Source organism: Sparus aurata, chromosome 10, assembly GCF_900880675.1.
Source record: "Sparus aurata chromosome 10, fSpaAur1.1, whole genome shotgun sequence".
NCBI classification, from domain to species: domain Eukaryota; kingdom Metazoa; phylum Chordata; class Actinopteri; order Spariformes; family Sparidae; genus Sparus; species Sparus aurata.
In genome coordinates, this window is record NC_044196.1 from 30,900,608 (window position 1) to 30,917,344 (window position 16,737).

Below are 16,737 nucleotides of genomic sequence, written 5' to 3' on the forward strand. Positions count from 1 at the left end.
CCGTAAACAGGTTGAGATATAGACAGTTAGTGACTCTTTAAACACATACAGTAGATGAGCAACAGTGAGTGACAGAATTTTTTACAAAGCACAAAGAAACAAATAAATAATTTGAGATACTACGGACGCAAAACGATAAAAACACAACAGTGAACAAAATATTTGTGGCTGATTCCAATATTTTTTGCGTTAACATATATATTTACCAACAAGGGTTGTTGTTCACTGCACTGTACATCTGATAGGGCCTGTAGGAAGTGCATAACAGAGTAACTTTAGTTTATTAGAGATGTTTTTTGCTTCAGGTGCAGGTTCTGTCACGACTGTGTTATCAGTAACTGTTCCTCTATATGTCCAAGCAGAAGCATTTTATTCCTGACATCGTAGAGATGGTTAGACATATTATTTTGGTCTCTGAGCGGATATTTTTATCCGGTGGACTTGAGGGACAGAAAGGGAAATTCCCAATATTTACATATTGTTGTGCTGATGATTCATACTTAACAAAAGTTTTGGAGTCGGTCCAGCAAATCTCAGCTGGCAGCTGTAACACGGCTGCAGCGTTGTCATGTGGGGCAGCTCCTGTTCTTGTCACCGACCGGTTGAGGCTGAATGAAACGATTCCTGCCTTTTCTGTAACCAGAAACACAAGTGTTGCTCTGAGATGTGAGTTGTCACCGGAAGACAACGTTGGAAACGTGAGTCTGAGAGTTGGAGAGAGGAGAACGTGAACAGAACACTGTTTTTTTTTTTTTACTTTGCTTCCATTTTTCACGAGCTTAAGTCAAAGACATGAGAGTTTTTTTTTTCTATGCACACAAAAGGCTTCTTTTCCCCTCACAACCATGTCAGTGATCACTTCTGCTTTGCCACAATAATTAATCCGACTGACAGGTGTGGCCCATTAAGATGCTGAATTACAAAGCATTAATGTGACCTGTCGTAACAAAATATACTAACTTTACAAAGTGAAAAGATGAATCAATTTGTAGTAAAGTTTGTATCGTTAGATGTAGTAAGAAGCAGTGGCCTTTCATTGTGGCAAGCAAAGGCACACCTGTGCAGTAACCAGGCTGTAATCAGCATCTTGATATGCCACACCTGACAGGTGGATGGACCACCTCGGCAAAGGACGAGGTGGTCCTTTGCCGAGGTGCGTTGCTTTTCAAATCAATTAAAATCAATTTTATTTATACAGCCCAAAATCACAATCACATCGCTTCAGTGGACTTTACAATGCGCACAGTGAAAGACACCCTCTGTCCTCAGACCCTCGATTCGAGTGAGGAAGAACTTTCCAAGAAACCTTTTAACAGGAGGGGGGGGGAAGATGTAAGAAACCTCAGGAGGAGCCACGGAGGAGGAACCCTCTCCCAGGATTATTTGTATTTCTTTAATTATTTTTTATGTATTTTTTTTTATTTTTAAATTTTTTTTTTACATAAATACAGATAGAAGGAGATAATAAAACAGCAGCCAGGACAGGTAGGTTTTCCCAGGGGCCCATCAGGTCCATCAGACAGGAGCCTGAATGAATGAAGAGCGCGACACAGAAATACAATGTTTATCAGAATAAACAGATGTGTCTTGCCAGCAGGACAATATGTACACATATATATGTATATTTAAAGAGTGCACTTGTTGTTATATGACAACACTCACACACACATGCGCCAGCTCAGTGTTATAATATTACAGGAATGTTACGGAGACTAAAATAACACCCGGCTGGTCGATCGGTGATTGGCACTGATTTTCCACCGTCGGCTCTTACAGCACTTGACAAAACTTGTTAAAGCCCAGCAGACGGTGCATCCACCCTAACCCCACCCTAAACCCCTCCCTCCTCCTCCTCCTCCTCCTCCCTCCTCCCTCACAGGGGGATGAGGAGAGAAGTTTCCCTGCGGCGCGCTCCGCCGAACATTTACTGTATTTCATTTGGGGAACGGCAACAAGAGTGTGCGCGAGAGGCTTTCCAGGGAATGGCGCGGAATATCTGACTGCACCGCAAAAACCACCACGCGCAGCTGACTTTGTCTCCACAGACCAGAAGAGACAGAGAGACAGAGAGACAGAGACACATCTCTTTTTACTTCTCATTGATGTCGCCAAAGTGAGCCCGGGTCAGAAGGACAGCGGCCGCCGCACGCTGACTGTTTGTCCGTCCGTCGAGGTCCTGGAGCAGAGCGCGAGACAGACGAAGCGAAAGACGTCAGACGAGGAGGACAGAGGAGACGAAGACAGTCCTAGCGAGCGAGACACGAGAGACAAGAGAGTCAGGATGAACAACAGCAGCAACAAGATCGAGAAGGAGAGCGAGCAGAGTGAATTCACCAACCACGAAGAGGAGGTACGTGTCCGCACCTGGTCCCGCTCGTGACCCCCTCTCTCCCCCCCCTACACGACACCTTCATAAAGCAGTTATGCTAACATGATAGCTTGTTTTGCTACTTTATTACCTGTAGTGTCACTCCCTTTACATACAGGTCGCCCTTTAACGTCTCTGGTTTTAGCTTGTAAAAGTTGTTGTTGTTGTTGTATTAGGAGACATTTAAACAACATGTCATTCTGTAGCTAAAGTGTGCACCTGTTTACACAGAGATATAGCCTCCTAGCTTATAGGCTATGTAACCTAGCTCCTGCTGCATCCATGGCAAAAGTTTAAAGGGCCACTATGTAGTTTTTGGAAGAAAAAAAAATTCAACCTCACTCTTAAAAGTTTACAACATCCATGAGGTAATAATACAAACTCGGATGTATTTATATTTTTACACAAGTGAATAAACAAGCTGTTCTCCAGCAGGGTGGCAGGGTCCGCCACTTACAAACAGAGTAAAACAGTGTGAACCTGTGTTTTCCTTTAAGATCAGTTTGTTTTCTGAAGAAAGTTTGTATATTAACTTTTAGTTAAAGAAAACCCCTTTTTTCTTCGGATTTAAATTTCTTAAAGTGCACCTTTAAGTTTTCTTTTACTTTTAAACATTTAAGAGCCTTGATAAGAAGAAGTGAGCAACAAAGCAGGACTTAATCACTAATAAGTAGTTTCTGAAGCGCTACGTTGAAGATAATGATGAGTTAGGTTAAAAGTGTTGTCGGCTCAGTGTACCATAAACCCAGACTTCACACAACACTCAGAAGCATCAGTAACGGGAATTTAAAGCCGGGGGCGGGGAATTAGTTTTCAAACAATTGCTGCTGCAACATGAAGGCAACGACTCTTTGTGCCGCTGCGTAACAGTTAAGCATTAGGTGCCTCTCTAGTCCACCAACAGGACTTATTAAGTCTTAACATGCCGAGAGGATGTTGTCCTAAAACAAACAAAAAAAGTGTGGTAATCTGTTTAGTTTCTCTCCTAACATGCTGGATAATAGCCCAGCTTCCTCCTCTGTAAACACTGTGGATCCATAATGTCTCCTCTTTGGTAAATAAGTTTGTAGTGGTGCTCTCTTCATGAGGCGATTTTCTTTGGCACGACGGACTTGTTATTCAGAGCTCCACACATCCGCAGCCGAGTGGTGTAAGAAAGGTATATCGGATTATGTTAGATATTTCTCTCGGAGCAATTTGATTAGGGCTCGGTGTACAGTTCGTCACTTTGTAACCCAATAGCCAAACATACCCGGCCTGATGTGTCATCGCCATATTTGGTCCAATGTTGAGGTTACTGTGGATGCATGGAGTCACTGTAGCAGCAACACAAATTAGGTCAAAAGCTCTGACTTCTTGTAAACCCTCACAGAGAGTTTCGGTTTGAGATTCTCCTGTTTCTTCACCTTGTGACCTTCTGTTCTTGGAGTACTGCTGTAATAGTTTTTAAGATCTTGTGTATATGCCAGCACATGACTCCAGGGCTAATTTTTCTTTCTTAAAAAAAATGATCTCCAGATGTCATGTTTTGCCAAATGAACAGTTTAAAATGCAAAGATAAGCCATTTAAAGTCATATAGCAGAGAAAAGCAACAAATCACACTGCACAGCTTAACAGGGAAAATGGAAAATGAATGAGCATAAGCAAAATGATTTGATTAATTTCCAATTATCAGCTCATGCATGACTCATTTTAGCATCTGACAGCTTTGTTTTAGAGATCACACAATTTATTGAGTAGAAAATTACCTTTTCACTCTCAGAGGTTAGGCATTTGATTATTCTGCTTTCTCAAATATGTGGATTTGCTTCTTGTCTTTGTTTTATATTGACTTTTTTTTTTTTCTTATGGTCGGAGAAAATAAGCAATCTGAAGATGTCAGCTCAGGCTCTGGGAAACCAGGAATAATCATTAGTTGCTGCTTGATAAATAAATCTCAGAACCGGCGTCACACCAAAAAACGTCTGAAATTCTGTGAGGTCCACCAGCGGCAGGACGAGACGAGAGTAGTCTCCTGCGCTGTATAAAAAGGCAGACAGGGAGACGGGGAGAGTAATGGCCAGAGGAGTCTAATGGTTGTGGGAATGTTTGGAAGCCATCCAGACTTAAATTTACTCAGGTGAATTAGTGTAAGGTTGGACAGCACCACTTTATCTTCGGTGTAATGATGCAGAGGAGCAGCAAGTTTTTGGGGAGACTGTACCAGGCACACACACACACACACACACACACACACACACACACACACACACACACACACACACACACACACTTACAGTCACAAGAGTGCAGGTGTAGAAATGTGAGTATGACTTGCACTTTTTCTCTCATGGAAAATGAGCATTAGAGGTTAACCAGAGATTAATGTAATGTATAAAACCGCTTTGCTGATAATCAAGACACTAATTTGACGTTTTCACCTTTTGTCTTTAAGTCTTTAAACACTTTTTCCATCCACAAAGATCACACAAGCACTAAATGCAAAAATGGCAAACAGCTTCGAGCTTAACAACACTAAAGCAACCATAAACTGTGACCTTATGAGAGCCAAAGTTTAACAACCACGCTGGTATGACTCTCACATGCTGCTCAACAGTGGCATCCCCCCTCCTCCCGCACACTGTAGTATGCGACTCAATGGATCACTGATTCGCACCAGTAAAGCGCCGTGGCGAGCTCGGCCTCTCGTGGCTGCTTCGCTGCTCAACCTCACACGCCATCATCACTGTACACCAAAGCTCGATGATGCTTAAATGTTTATCTTCCGTGGACCAGCGCTCACCAAACAAGGCGCTGTTGCAGACGAGGTATGCAGGTTTCATCCCACGGCAGCATCTAATCTCACGAGCTGGTTTTGATAAGAGTTATTATCAGGTGTTCTGGATGCTTTCACATGCTGTGGCACTCAGCGACCACTGATGTAGCGGAGCTGACACGCCGTCTCCTGCATGGTGAATGTCAGAGATGCGTTTCGACCAGCTGTGGTTTCCACGCCTTGTATGGACACGAGACCTGGAGGGTCTGTAGAGTCGACTCCTACAGGAGTGAACTGAAGGGGGTTTAAACACACGGATTATATGTTAGCATGAATGTTTTGTCCTTTTTTTAACAGTAAACAGAGTATAAAGTATATGAGAATGACGGAGGTGACAAATTCCACATGTTTGTGTCAACAACGTTAGATTTTATCTAAAAAAAACAAAAAATAATGATTTGTTGATGAATCAATCAGACAATTATACAGTTGACAAAAGTGACAAATATTTGCCAGTTCCAGCTCCTGAAATGTTTCGGATGTTCTGCTTGTCTTTGTCATAGATAAGTAGATGAAGAGTCTTTGGTTTTTGGATGGTTGGTTGGACAAAAGAAGCATTTTGAAGACGTCAGATTGGGCTCTGGGAAACTGTGATGAGCATTTTTGGAAACAATGAATCAATTCATAGTGACAATAATTGGCAGAATAACCGCTAATCAGATTGATCATTTGTTATAGCCCTTCTATTTAGACGATAAATTAAAACAAATCTGTTCTGATGGTAAATTAAAAAAAGAAAACGTGTGGTTTGTGGATCAGTGATCAGATCTGAGGATGTCACCCTCGCTTTAGGCAGTTATGATGGGCATTTTTCTCTGTTTTGTTGAACAAACAATTAATCAAGCAAATTATCAGCAGATTAATCAATAATAATGATATCAGCTAATCATTTAAATCATATATCAAGCAGAAAGTGTCAAATATTTGGTTCTCAATGCAAAGATTTGCTGCAATTCTCTGTTTCATGTCGTTATAAATGGAATTTTTGTGTTAGTCAGTAACAAAAGCAATAAGATCATCGTCACCGTGGCCAATGTTTCACTATTAAAATACATTTTACAGACCAAACAGTTAATCTTATTGACCGGAAAATCCTAATCATTGATTCATTTCAGATTATTTTAAGGGCTTCTTTGTGTAAAAAGATAGTACACACTGTGTAAAGAGGGACTGGCGGTAGAGAATGGTGAGGACATTCAGTACAGGATGTGAGTACATGGAATGCATCATAGCTAACCAAGTCACCAGACTCAGCTTCACCTTTAACCTCCCTGCTGTCAATTTCCCTCCAGCTAACTCGTGTTTATTTAAGTGGAGACCTGCCCAACCTCCTCAACCTTGGAGGTCCACATTCAAGCCGCACCTGATTTCCCACAAACGACTGAGCACAGAGTACACTCCCATTGTTTCCCCCGCAGTATGAAACCGTGTTTTACTTCACATCAAAAATCAGATTCACAGTTGAGCGCAGCAGGAGTTTAAACCTCGTAAAACATCTGTTGATTCTAGTTCCCGGCTCACCATAAACATGTAAGTGGATCTTTACAAGCTTCCAAAGAGAAACAGAATATCACTCAAGCAAAGTTCAGCCAATGTGGCGTATCTCCCTGGGGTGTAATTGGATTGTGCCTGGCCTGCTTTGGGTATCTACCGGGTCCTCTTCAAATAGCAGGTCATGTGGCCAGTGTGACCTTTTCCGTGGAGAGACGTAGGTGGGGAGCTGTGCGTTCTGCTGGAGAAGCACGGTGAAGCGGAGGGAGGCCACGTCGGTCCGTAGCACAGTGGTGTGGGCACAGTGGTCCGCACTTGAGCATGTATCTATGAAAAGGGCACGCAGATATATTAACGCTCTGTGACATAAAACGTTATCCGAGGGGAGCCTGTAGGGTGAAGTAGCCATGAGAAGACCAAAGGGGAAGAATCTCACGGATTGTTGGAGACAAAAAAAACAAACAAAAAACATTGAAAACAGAGATGCTGTGAAATAAACATTAAAACTAAAAGCACGCGTACAGGCTCTCACAGACAGTCAAACCCCGCTCCGAGTTTATTTATAAAAGCACGTCGCCAATTGTCATCTTATCTTAGCCATTTGTCAGCTGTGAGACAAGAGGTATTTGAAAAGACAACAACAAGGCTTAGCGTCAGGAACGGCTGCTAGACTGATGTGAGAAGACAAGGAAAAAAGCCAGGGATGAAGGAGAAATTTAAATATATATACACTGTTTATCTACAGCTATATATAAAAACTATTTAAACTGACCGCAAGCGAGGAGTAAAGTCTTGTATACGGTGCTGCTTCCCTTAAAAGGCCTCAGTTGTCAGCTTGTGAGTTTGCTCTGTTATTTATGACACTACACAAGTGAAGAAGTGTCAGCTCGTGCCTAGACAGTGTCAGCCATCTTCTCTTGCTTTGTCATACTGTATTTATGTGCATGCTCTGTCACCTCCGCTTAATATTGCTTACTCACACGCTATAATTACCCACCTTACTGTAACTCTCCCGTGAGCCCTCATTCACACCTTTGTTCCCTTTTCAGCCAACAATTCTCGAATCATCTTATTTCTTTTCTGACCACCCTCCATCTGTCCATCCATACATCCATTCCTCCTCCCCCCCTTCTCTCTCGCTACACTTTTATCTGCCTTCCTCTACGTTTCCTTCCCTCCTTCCTTTCCTCCATCCCACCCTTTTTCTTCCTTCTCCTTATCTTGTTCTCTCTCTGTTTCCTCCCTCCCTCCGCCCTGGCACTGTTTATAATTTGCCACTCTTCTTCTCCTCTTTCCTACCACTCCCTTCTTTTTTTCATCCTTCTCTCTCTCTCTCTCTTTCTTTCTTTCTCTCTTTCTCGCTCTTGCCAATTTTAGTCCCAGTAGACACACTCCTTATCCCTTATCGCCCCATACGTCGAAGGCTTGACCCTGAGATATCTGAACAGAAGGACCGTTTATGGTCATGGAAAGAGCCCTAAAGACGAGAGCGAGCCAGCCAGAACGGTAGCAAGGAGAAACATGTCCGTCCCAACTATCCAGCTGAGTGCCAACAGCCTGGCCAGCGAGAGTTAGCCATCCAAGGCCAAACAGCTCAAGATTAGCTTGAAAAGATGGGACCAAAGCGAAGTCTGTGGATAAGCTTTGATGGATTAGCCTCTAAAATGCTCTAACTGGGGCTAATTATTTGTTAGGTTGTCCATTGTAGGCTGGGAAAAGAAGATAAGCTTTCACTCTTGTCAATCCATGTCACAGAAAGTACAGACACAATATGTTATGCTGAGAGCAGAAAACACTAGTTGATTTATTTATTAATTGATGGACAGAAAGCAATGATTTCAGTCATCTGTCGATAAAAATTCAAGTAACTAACCCTTAAAGCAGGTCTATCTAACTTTTTGATAAAATAAGAAGAAATAGCATCAAAAGTTAGGAGACATTTACTAACATTAGCCACTATTAGCTGCGTGTCATACCACATAGCAAAAACCGTAGCTGTAAAACCCTGAAGTTTATTGAGGCAGGTTGTGTTGTTGCAGATTGTCTCTTTCACACCTTGTTTGTTTGGACCAGAGATTCTGGCTTTTCAGTTCGGTCCAAACCTAAATTGCAGGCGTGTAACCACGGTGCGGAGCAAACAGACAAAGACTGGTAGTCTTGGTCTGGATCAAATTGAACCACTGTTCCTTTTTGTTTCTAGTGTGAGAACATATTTTCGGATAGTTCAGACTTCAGAATCAATTACAGGACGTTCTGGCGGGCTATCGTCAGAACCAGAAACGGGAAGAAAACAAAATGTGCTGCAGTGGCAGGGACGATAAAAGACTACTGAACTGAAAACAAACTGACATCAAACATACACCTGTCTTTAAAACCAATCAGAAGCAAGTGACATAGGTCTGCCATGTGTATTTCTTTAGTGCACGGCCATGATTACGATGTGAAGTCAAAACTAGCAGATAAAATATGTATTAAAGACGCAAACCTTGGTCAAGACATACGTTTAGGCTTTAAGGTGCAAAAAAGCCCTTAGACCCAAAAAAGAGATCCTGAATATATTTTAAAAATGAGGTGTTAACCAGAGTTGCTTTATTGTAAATTGATGACATTTAGGATTTAGAACTTTGGCTGGACAATAAAGCAATTTGAGGAGATTATAGTAGGCTTTGGAAATGTGTCATTTTTTACAATCTTTGACGAGAGAATACATACAATAATAATTATTTGCCGCCTTAATAAGGGATCTTCAAGTGCCGCCACTGATAAACACAGAGGAACAGCTGCACTATCACATACATGGAACAAATTAGCAGTAGGCTTACATTTCTTCAAGGAGACAGAGGATGACAGAGTGTCTGCTGTTGTTTTTGTCTCCACTTGCACCGGACTCTTTAACCCTCTGCCCACCCAACCTCAAAACCAAACAGTGTAAGGTGTCCACTTGGGCAGGCGGCAACAAAGGGAGTCCAGGAAGGTCTGAGGAGGACTTGGCCGATTAGTTTGCGTTAATGAGCGCGTCGGAATGTTAAGTCCCTTCATCGAGGCTCATCAGATAAGAGCAAGGAAGAGGAGAGCAAACTAGTATGAAAGATTTGATCAACTCTAAGCTGACAGCCAAGAAGTCAAACTGACAATCTGCGAATGAGTCACCCCTCCACACGTCATCCAAATGACCCCTTCAGGCCTGTTTGTTGTGGTAAAAATGGTTGATAAGAACGAAAGCGCTCATACGTTTCATGAAGACATGAAAGTATTATTTCCCAAGTTAGATTTAAAACATGGAGAAAGGAAGAAAGGAGCGAGAGGAGTAAAAAAACTCGGTGGAGTGGGCGCTTACTTGCTTTTCCTAGGTCATTTGTTTTAAATGTCTTTTAAAGGTTAACCTGTTGGAACATTTACAGGACCTCACCGAGCTGTAATTGTTGGCCGAAAGCACTTGTGGGAGAGCGAGAGAAACAAAGACGCTCTGCTCTCAGAGCTCAGCCGTGACGCTCGGAGTGTGCTCAACCTCACAGTCGACCCCTGACCAACACAATAACCAGCGCCTAACCTGCGACCCCTGACCCCGAATGTGAAACTTAACCCGCTGAACCCCGGCGATTAACAGACAAATGGAGTCATCCATTTATGGTCGTTTGACACCTCCCGGGGCCTGCAGCCTCTCACTCGTCACATTCTCCGACATGAAAGATGAAGGAAGGAAAAAGAAACCTTGTGAGGATGATGGAGAGCGATGCCAACACAGAGCAGTGACAAGTCAGATAGCAAAGGAGTGTGGGAGTCTGTCAGTTAGACTGTTTTTAATAACGCCGCGCTCAACTGATGCAAGAAAACTCAACGTGCCCTCAGCTCACACAGGCTTATGGGTAGACTTTGATATTAGCTCGGTCACAGCGAACCAAGACATGCGTGTGCATTTGAAAGCAACGGCTGTGGGAGTGCGATGAAAGATTTGGGGGCTTTCTTGATTTCATATGCAGGTGATCACAGCGTTGCTGCAAGCACGCACACGCTACAATAAGCTACTGTACTCTCTCTATCAAGGCTTCAAGGTTAGCGCTTTGTCCTCCTGCATCTGGCTCGAAGAACCTGTATCTATTAACTTGGCTGGCGAACACACACATGCACACACACACACACACACACACGGAGAAAGAAACACATAGTAATCATCTCACATCGCACCAAGGTCGCGTCCCTCGTTTCTGACGGAATAAACGGTCAAAGAAGCACTCAATTAAAGTCAGTGCAAATATCTGAGGAAGTCACACAAGAGTATAACGAGGCGTTTCAGGCAATAGGTGTAACACATTTAATCTAAGTCTACAATGCAAGCTGAATAGAAATGATGCATGAATAAGTTGCCAGGTCATTTGATTAGACAAATGAAGCAGCTTTTTATAAATTGCGTTCTGTGCTGTACAGTTATTGTTCCAGCCATCAAGCAGTGGCGGTGCACATTTTGGCTTTGCTAATTAAAGCTTCATGACATTTGATAATGGGAGTGTTGTTTGATGGGAGGCTGGTCTCTCGGTTTTCAGGGCCTAACTACACTTTTTTCCTCTCCGTGACATTTCATTAGTGAAGTCCAGAAAAAACATCATTCTGCAGCTGATATTTTAAGCGCCAGATGTTTGAGCTCAGCGCTAAATTTATCGTCCTTTGTAGTTATGCTCCTTCATGTGGCTCATTGGAAGGATCATTTTGGTTTATTACAACTTGGATCTTATTTTTCTAAGCTGGATTGTTGTTTCTTGTGGTAGTGTTGTACTTAGTCAATTGGCAGGAACACAATAAGACATGGCAAGAAATAGGCAATCATAAGATCAGGCAGACAGCCAAATTATTTGAAGGTAAAACAAAACGGAACCATACAATTATTTACCAAATTGTCAGTCCTAAACATTCAGACTGACTCTCTGGTTAAATTTGACCCGCTGGTAAAAGATTGAGGGTCTTGCTCATTGTGTCCCCAGCAGGGCAGAAAACCCCGGCTGATTATCAGACCAGTCAATTGACAGAGAATTATTCAACAACTATTTTGACAATCTGTTAATCATTCTAGTAGATGTCAAGCAATTATGCCAACAAGTATCTGGTTCCAGCTTCTTCAGTGTAAACATGCGAGGCTCTTCTCAGTCGTAAACAACAGCTTCAACGCATTTCAGACTATCGAAGGGATAAAAAGGAATTTGATGACGTCACCTTGGGATTTTTCTCTAGTACTGTCTTTTCTCAACAGATAGAAAAGAAGACAGTCTTGGAGTAAGATCCTTGTTGTGAAAGACCAGCGTTATCCTTGAAGATAATACCCCACTTACATTGTTGGAACGTTGTGAGCACAGACTTGTCACCCCTCCTTCTCCAGCCTTAGGGTGGCACCAGCAAATCTTCAAGTTGCACTGATAAGAGTATCAATAAGGTGATGACCTCATCCGGGGCTTGTGGAGTCAAGGATCTCTGATTAGAGGTACATTGATCCCCTGGGACGCGCTGCAGAAATGGCCTTAATAAGATCTGATGTTTTTGGCCTGGGGCGCCACACTCTGCTGTGCTCTGCCAAGGCGTTGCCAGGGAACTGCGCTGGTAGCCGGCTGTGAAGTACTCAGCTGGCTTGTGGTAGGTAGGGACTGCTGTTTTTGATCGAAGCCTGCCCGCTTGTTGGTGTGTGAGCACGCCATAAATGGTGAATGATTCAAAGGCCTGTACCAGGCCACTCAGCACTATGGAAATGTAGGTATGTGACTCACAAAGAACTAATAAAATATGCCTCTAAAACCCAATAAAACAGTGGCAGAGGGTTTATCTTTGCTCTTTTACGAATCTGCAGAATCTGCTCAACCCCTGGCCTGACCTTCATTTTACTTTACTACATCATGAAACTTTGATGCCTCACTTTACCTGGCAGCAGCGCATTTACAACTATCTCTACCTTTTTGGAGCTTGTCTCAAAGCGACATAAATAACAACTCGCACTGTAATCAACAGCAGATGTCTGCAGGAGGGAGCTGTTGACACATTTGCCTGTGAATCATCCCGTATCCAGCGTGTGCAGTCAGCTCCACACCGGACGCACGGCTAACCGATCATATATCACAACAGCTGACGTCAGGAAGTCTCAGGAATGAGGTTCGACACAGCCAAGAATGTCCCATTGTTCTGAGGGAGTAGAGGACTCATTGTTGTGTCTGTTTGTCATAACTTGTGCCGCATATCCAGCTCTCAAGTCTCTATTTCCCTCATGACTTTAGATAGGAGTTAAATCAAAGATGGGATCTTTGATAACTTGGTGAAGGAAACTTGGATGACTTTCTAAAAGGTGCTCGCCAACCTTTTTTTTTGTCAAGGCACTATTTGCTGAAAAGCTATGCTATTATTACTCTAATCTTATTTGAAAGGTCAAAGTAGCTCGCGTGTAGTCATTCTGATCCTCAGTTTTGACTTGAACCCACGTAGAGTGAAACTTAAAAGGCTTTTAAGTGAAATATAAATCTGTCATCTGAACAGAAAGAGTAATTGCCACGTCCAACGTTAAATCCTGCCGCTTTGATGTTTTTGGCATCTTTTTGCGGCCATGTGCAGCTGAAACATGATGGTCACAGAACAACAAAAACCTCTCCCTGATTGAAATTCAAACTAGTATTGATGCCAGTCTTTCAGACTTTGGTTGTCTATTCCTAAAACACCTTTTTTGGATTTTTAGTTTCAGCGCCACCTCTTTTTCTACTGCACTTTTTAACCAAAACACCGTTATATTCATCCCCTCAACAGCTGTCAGTGAGTGCCATTGCTCGTGTCTGATTGATGCCATCCTGTTCTGACTCTTTGTTCCCATGTACCTCCATATAAGGAGACCCTCTGAAAGAGTTTATTTAAACAGACCTGCCAGAGACAGAGCCCAGCGACGGCCCGGCAGGGTTCAGCTCAGATAAGATAAGATAAGAGCAAAGGTGAGAAAGTCGGCGAGCTGAGATTTGTTGGCTGGACGGCCAGTTTGGCTCTCACTCCAGCTATTGCTCCCCCAGTTGCTAAGCTCCTTTGTTTGTGTGTTGCTCTGCCTTTTGCATCAGTGGTGCGTATCAGGTTACATGTGGGAATGAGGTGTAGTGTTAGTTCAGCAGTTCCTTTGTCCCCCGAGTTGTGAATCTACTATCTAATGAATCTAGGAGCTCTGAATCTACTCTGTGTAATTGCATACCTCTGAATTCAGCCTTAAATGGAATCAGAATATTGGACAAATAATTAAATCAAACATCCACACATGGATGTGGGTGTGCACGGTGGAGCTGTTGGAAGTCAGTTTGATGCACACAGTCTATTGTTTGATTTGATGTGTCTTGTGCACTGAAGCAATTATTTTCTTGTACCAAGCCAACTTCAATTAGGCGATAATTCCAGGTATGAGGTGTGATTAGTGCCTCTGTAGATAATAGAATTATCTCACAAAAACTTCAGTTTATCTATCATTTTACACTCGGTTATCTTAGTACCACTTTATTGGATTATTTTTTTTCACTGTTTGGGAAGCTTTACAGGGATTAAATGCAAAAAAAAAAAAGCTGTTGAGTTATCAGAAGACACATGTTGTAGTTTATAGTGAGAAATAAGCCTGTTAACAACTCTTCCCTGTGCTGACCCTTAATTAACGACACACACGTCTGCAATTACATGTAACAAGAAGAATTTCCTTTTTTCATTGCCTCCAAAATGTAACCAGATCTGCATTCATGAGCTGTGACAGGACGTCTCAACACCTGTGTCTTATAATGCTGCTATGTCTGTGTTTACTAAATGTTAGCGGTGGTGCTGATGCTTCTGCGTATGATGAAAGAATTAAAGTAATGCTGTTCACACAAGCCTTTTTAGACATGGCAGCCAGGTTGCTGATGGTGTTATTTAAGGAGTGACACTGTTAGTGGGGTTGATGGCTCAGATTAGCATCGTTGGCCAATTAACTTTGCCAAACAGAGTCAGTTTCCCCTTTCACTGAAGACCAAAAACACACTTACACCCACAAACATCTGGCTTTTCTGTCTTCATTTGGAAAAGGTTCAGTCGGGTACAAAACCATCCAAGTTTTTGTCACTTTTTTTAAGCAGTAGAAACACAAACTCAGTAGCCAAAGTACCCTTATTCATTCTGTTTCTAAGAGTTAGGTGAGAATATCAATACCAAGAAGGCATTAAGAAGGCTGTGAATCCGGAGCTAGCAGCCAGTTAGCACATATGCTAACCCACTGAAACGATGTAATGTGTGAAATTTAGACTTCTGTTTTTGGATGGGTTAAACCAATAAGAGCCTTATGAGACGTGGTGTTCAACTGTATTTCTCACATTTTCAGTGCACAGTTAAGTTACAGTACATTCTCCTCACAGTTTCCTAAGCAGTATTTCAAGTTTATTCTTTTTCTCAGCACATACTGTTGATCCTGAGATGAGTTCCCCCCAATCCACCCACTAGCCTCCACTCTACTTGTCTCTTACTTACAGAGGTCATCTACCTTTTTATTAGTCCATGTATTTCTCTTTATGCTATATTTTAAAAAAGCAGTAAATTAAGATTTACCTGCTAAAAACAGAGTCATTACAAACACTGCATTCATACTTTTCTTTATCAACAAGTTCTATGCGCGAAAGCAGAGTTTGGAGGCACTCTCATGTTTCCTTCCCCCCGTTGTTTTCCACCTTCTCTGACTCAGTGCAGGCCACAACAATCTTCCCCTAGTCTATCTTTGCTTGCATACAGTACACATAAATTGCAATTCCCCAGCAATGCAAGCTCAAGTTGCAAGTTGAAAAGTTCAAATGTAAAACAGAGGCTAGAGCTGCGAGGGAGGATCGTCATAAAGCAAAGCAGGCTGTAGATTACACAGGAGAACACAATACACATACTGTAGAAGAGGTGTGTGTGTTTGCTGAGCTGAAAGACATCCCTATCAGTGTTTGAGAAGTCTATCTTCTAGCCAACAGAGAACTGTTTAACTCATGTTCAGTGTCCCTTTCCTCATAACCTCATCTGTTACTGTCAGGTACTCAAGGTAGCTATTTATAACCAGTGCAGGTTAATGAAAAATACATGATCTCTCTCTCGTCTTCCTCAGGTCCGAACGCTATTTGTCAGTGGGCTACCGCTGGATATTAAGCCGAGGGAGCTCTATCTCCTCTTCAGACCATTTAAGGTATGTTTGTATGTTTTAAATGGATGGGCCACAGCTATTCTTAGCAGCTTTTCCTTTCCAGCAGTCAATGGGACCTCCATTAATGGTGATGAAATAAACGGCAATGGAAACTCTCCCGCGAGGTTCAAGTGTCTATGTTCCTAAAGCCGAGAGTCAATCACATCTTGATCCACGGGGTGTATGTGTGTGTGTGTGTGCGCGTGTGCGCGTGTGTGCGTGTGTGTGTCATGGAAAAATGGCTCACTGCCTGTAACACGAAAACAAAGCTATTTGCTTCACCTCAGAAACCTTCACTTTGTCACAGGTACAAAGGAAGCCCTCAAGTTTAATTCAGGTGAACGCAGCTTTTTGGAACTTTGCCCAAGAATAATGCACTTTAATGAAGCAGCAGGACAGTTAAAGCGAATAATGGGACGATTGTTATGCATCTAATCTGTCTTGGATAATGCTCATTGTATGTACTCGGAGTAAGTGGTTTGTATCATGAGCGTTGACAGCAGTAAGTCTCGATTAATCAGGAGTCCATGTGGTCTTCATATGAGCTCCCTGACTCATGAAACAACCAAGCTTATTGAGAAGTGATGCTGCAGTTCAAACATGTAGAATAACTTGATAAACACAAGTGTTATTATGCAATATTTGTCTCACTACAATCTCTAAAATACCTTGTTCTTTACACCAAATTGAAGCTTTTGTCCACCTTTTCCCCTTTCTGACATTTTCTTTCTCTGTTTCAGGGCTATGAAGGCTCCTTGATAAAACTCACCTCTAAACAGGTATGCAACAAGAAACACTGCTTCTACACAGAGAAACTAATGAGTGGAGGCATCAGCCAGTCTCTCACCAAGCTGTCACTGTCTGCATCACCCAACTACTTGCTCATC

General features: G+C 42.4%; 1 protein-coding gene across 4 annotated transcripts in view; it reads left to right on the forward strand.

Moving 5' to 3' along the window:
* Window positions 1–1,853: 1,853 nt before the first annotated feature.
* The window catches only part of rbpms (RNA binding protein, mRNA processing factor), a 36,841-nt gene continuing 21,957 nt past the window's right edge, over window positions 1,854–16,737 (forward strand). For 2 of the 4 annotated variants that reach the window (XM_030430848.1, XM_030430849.1), the window contains exons 1-3: window positions 1,855–2,350; window positions 15,776–15,853; window positions 16,591–16,629. In XM_030430848.1, the coding sequence (XP_030286708.1) occupies window positions 2,282–2,350; window positions 15,776–15,853; window positions 16,591–16,629 (186 nt within the window). In that variant the 5' untranslated portion in view covers window positions 1,855–2,281. Of the gene's footprint in view, window positions 2,351–15,775; window positions 15,854–16,590; window positions 16,630–16,737 lie in introns of all 4 variants that reach the window. The other 2 variants (XM_030430850.1, XM_030430847.1) reach the window with 2 other exon arrangements.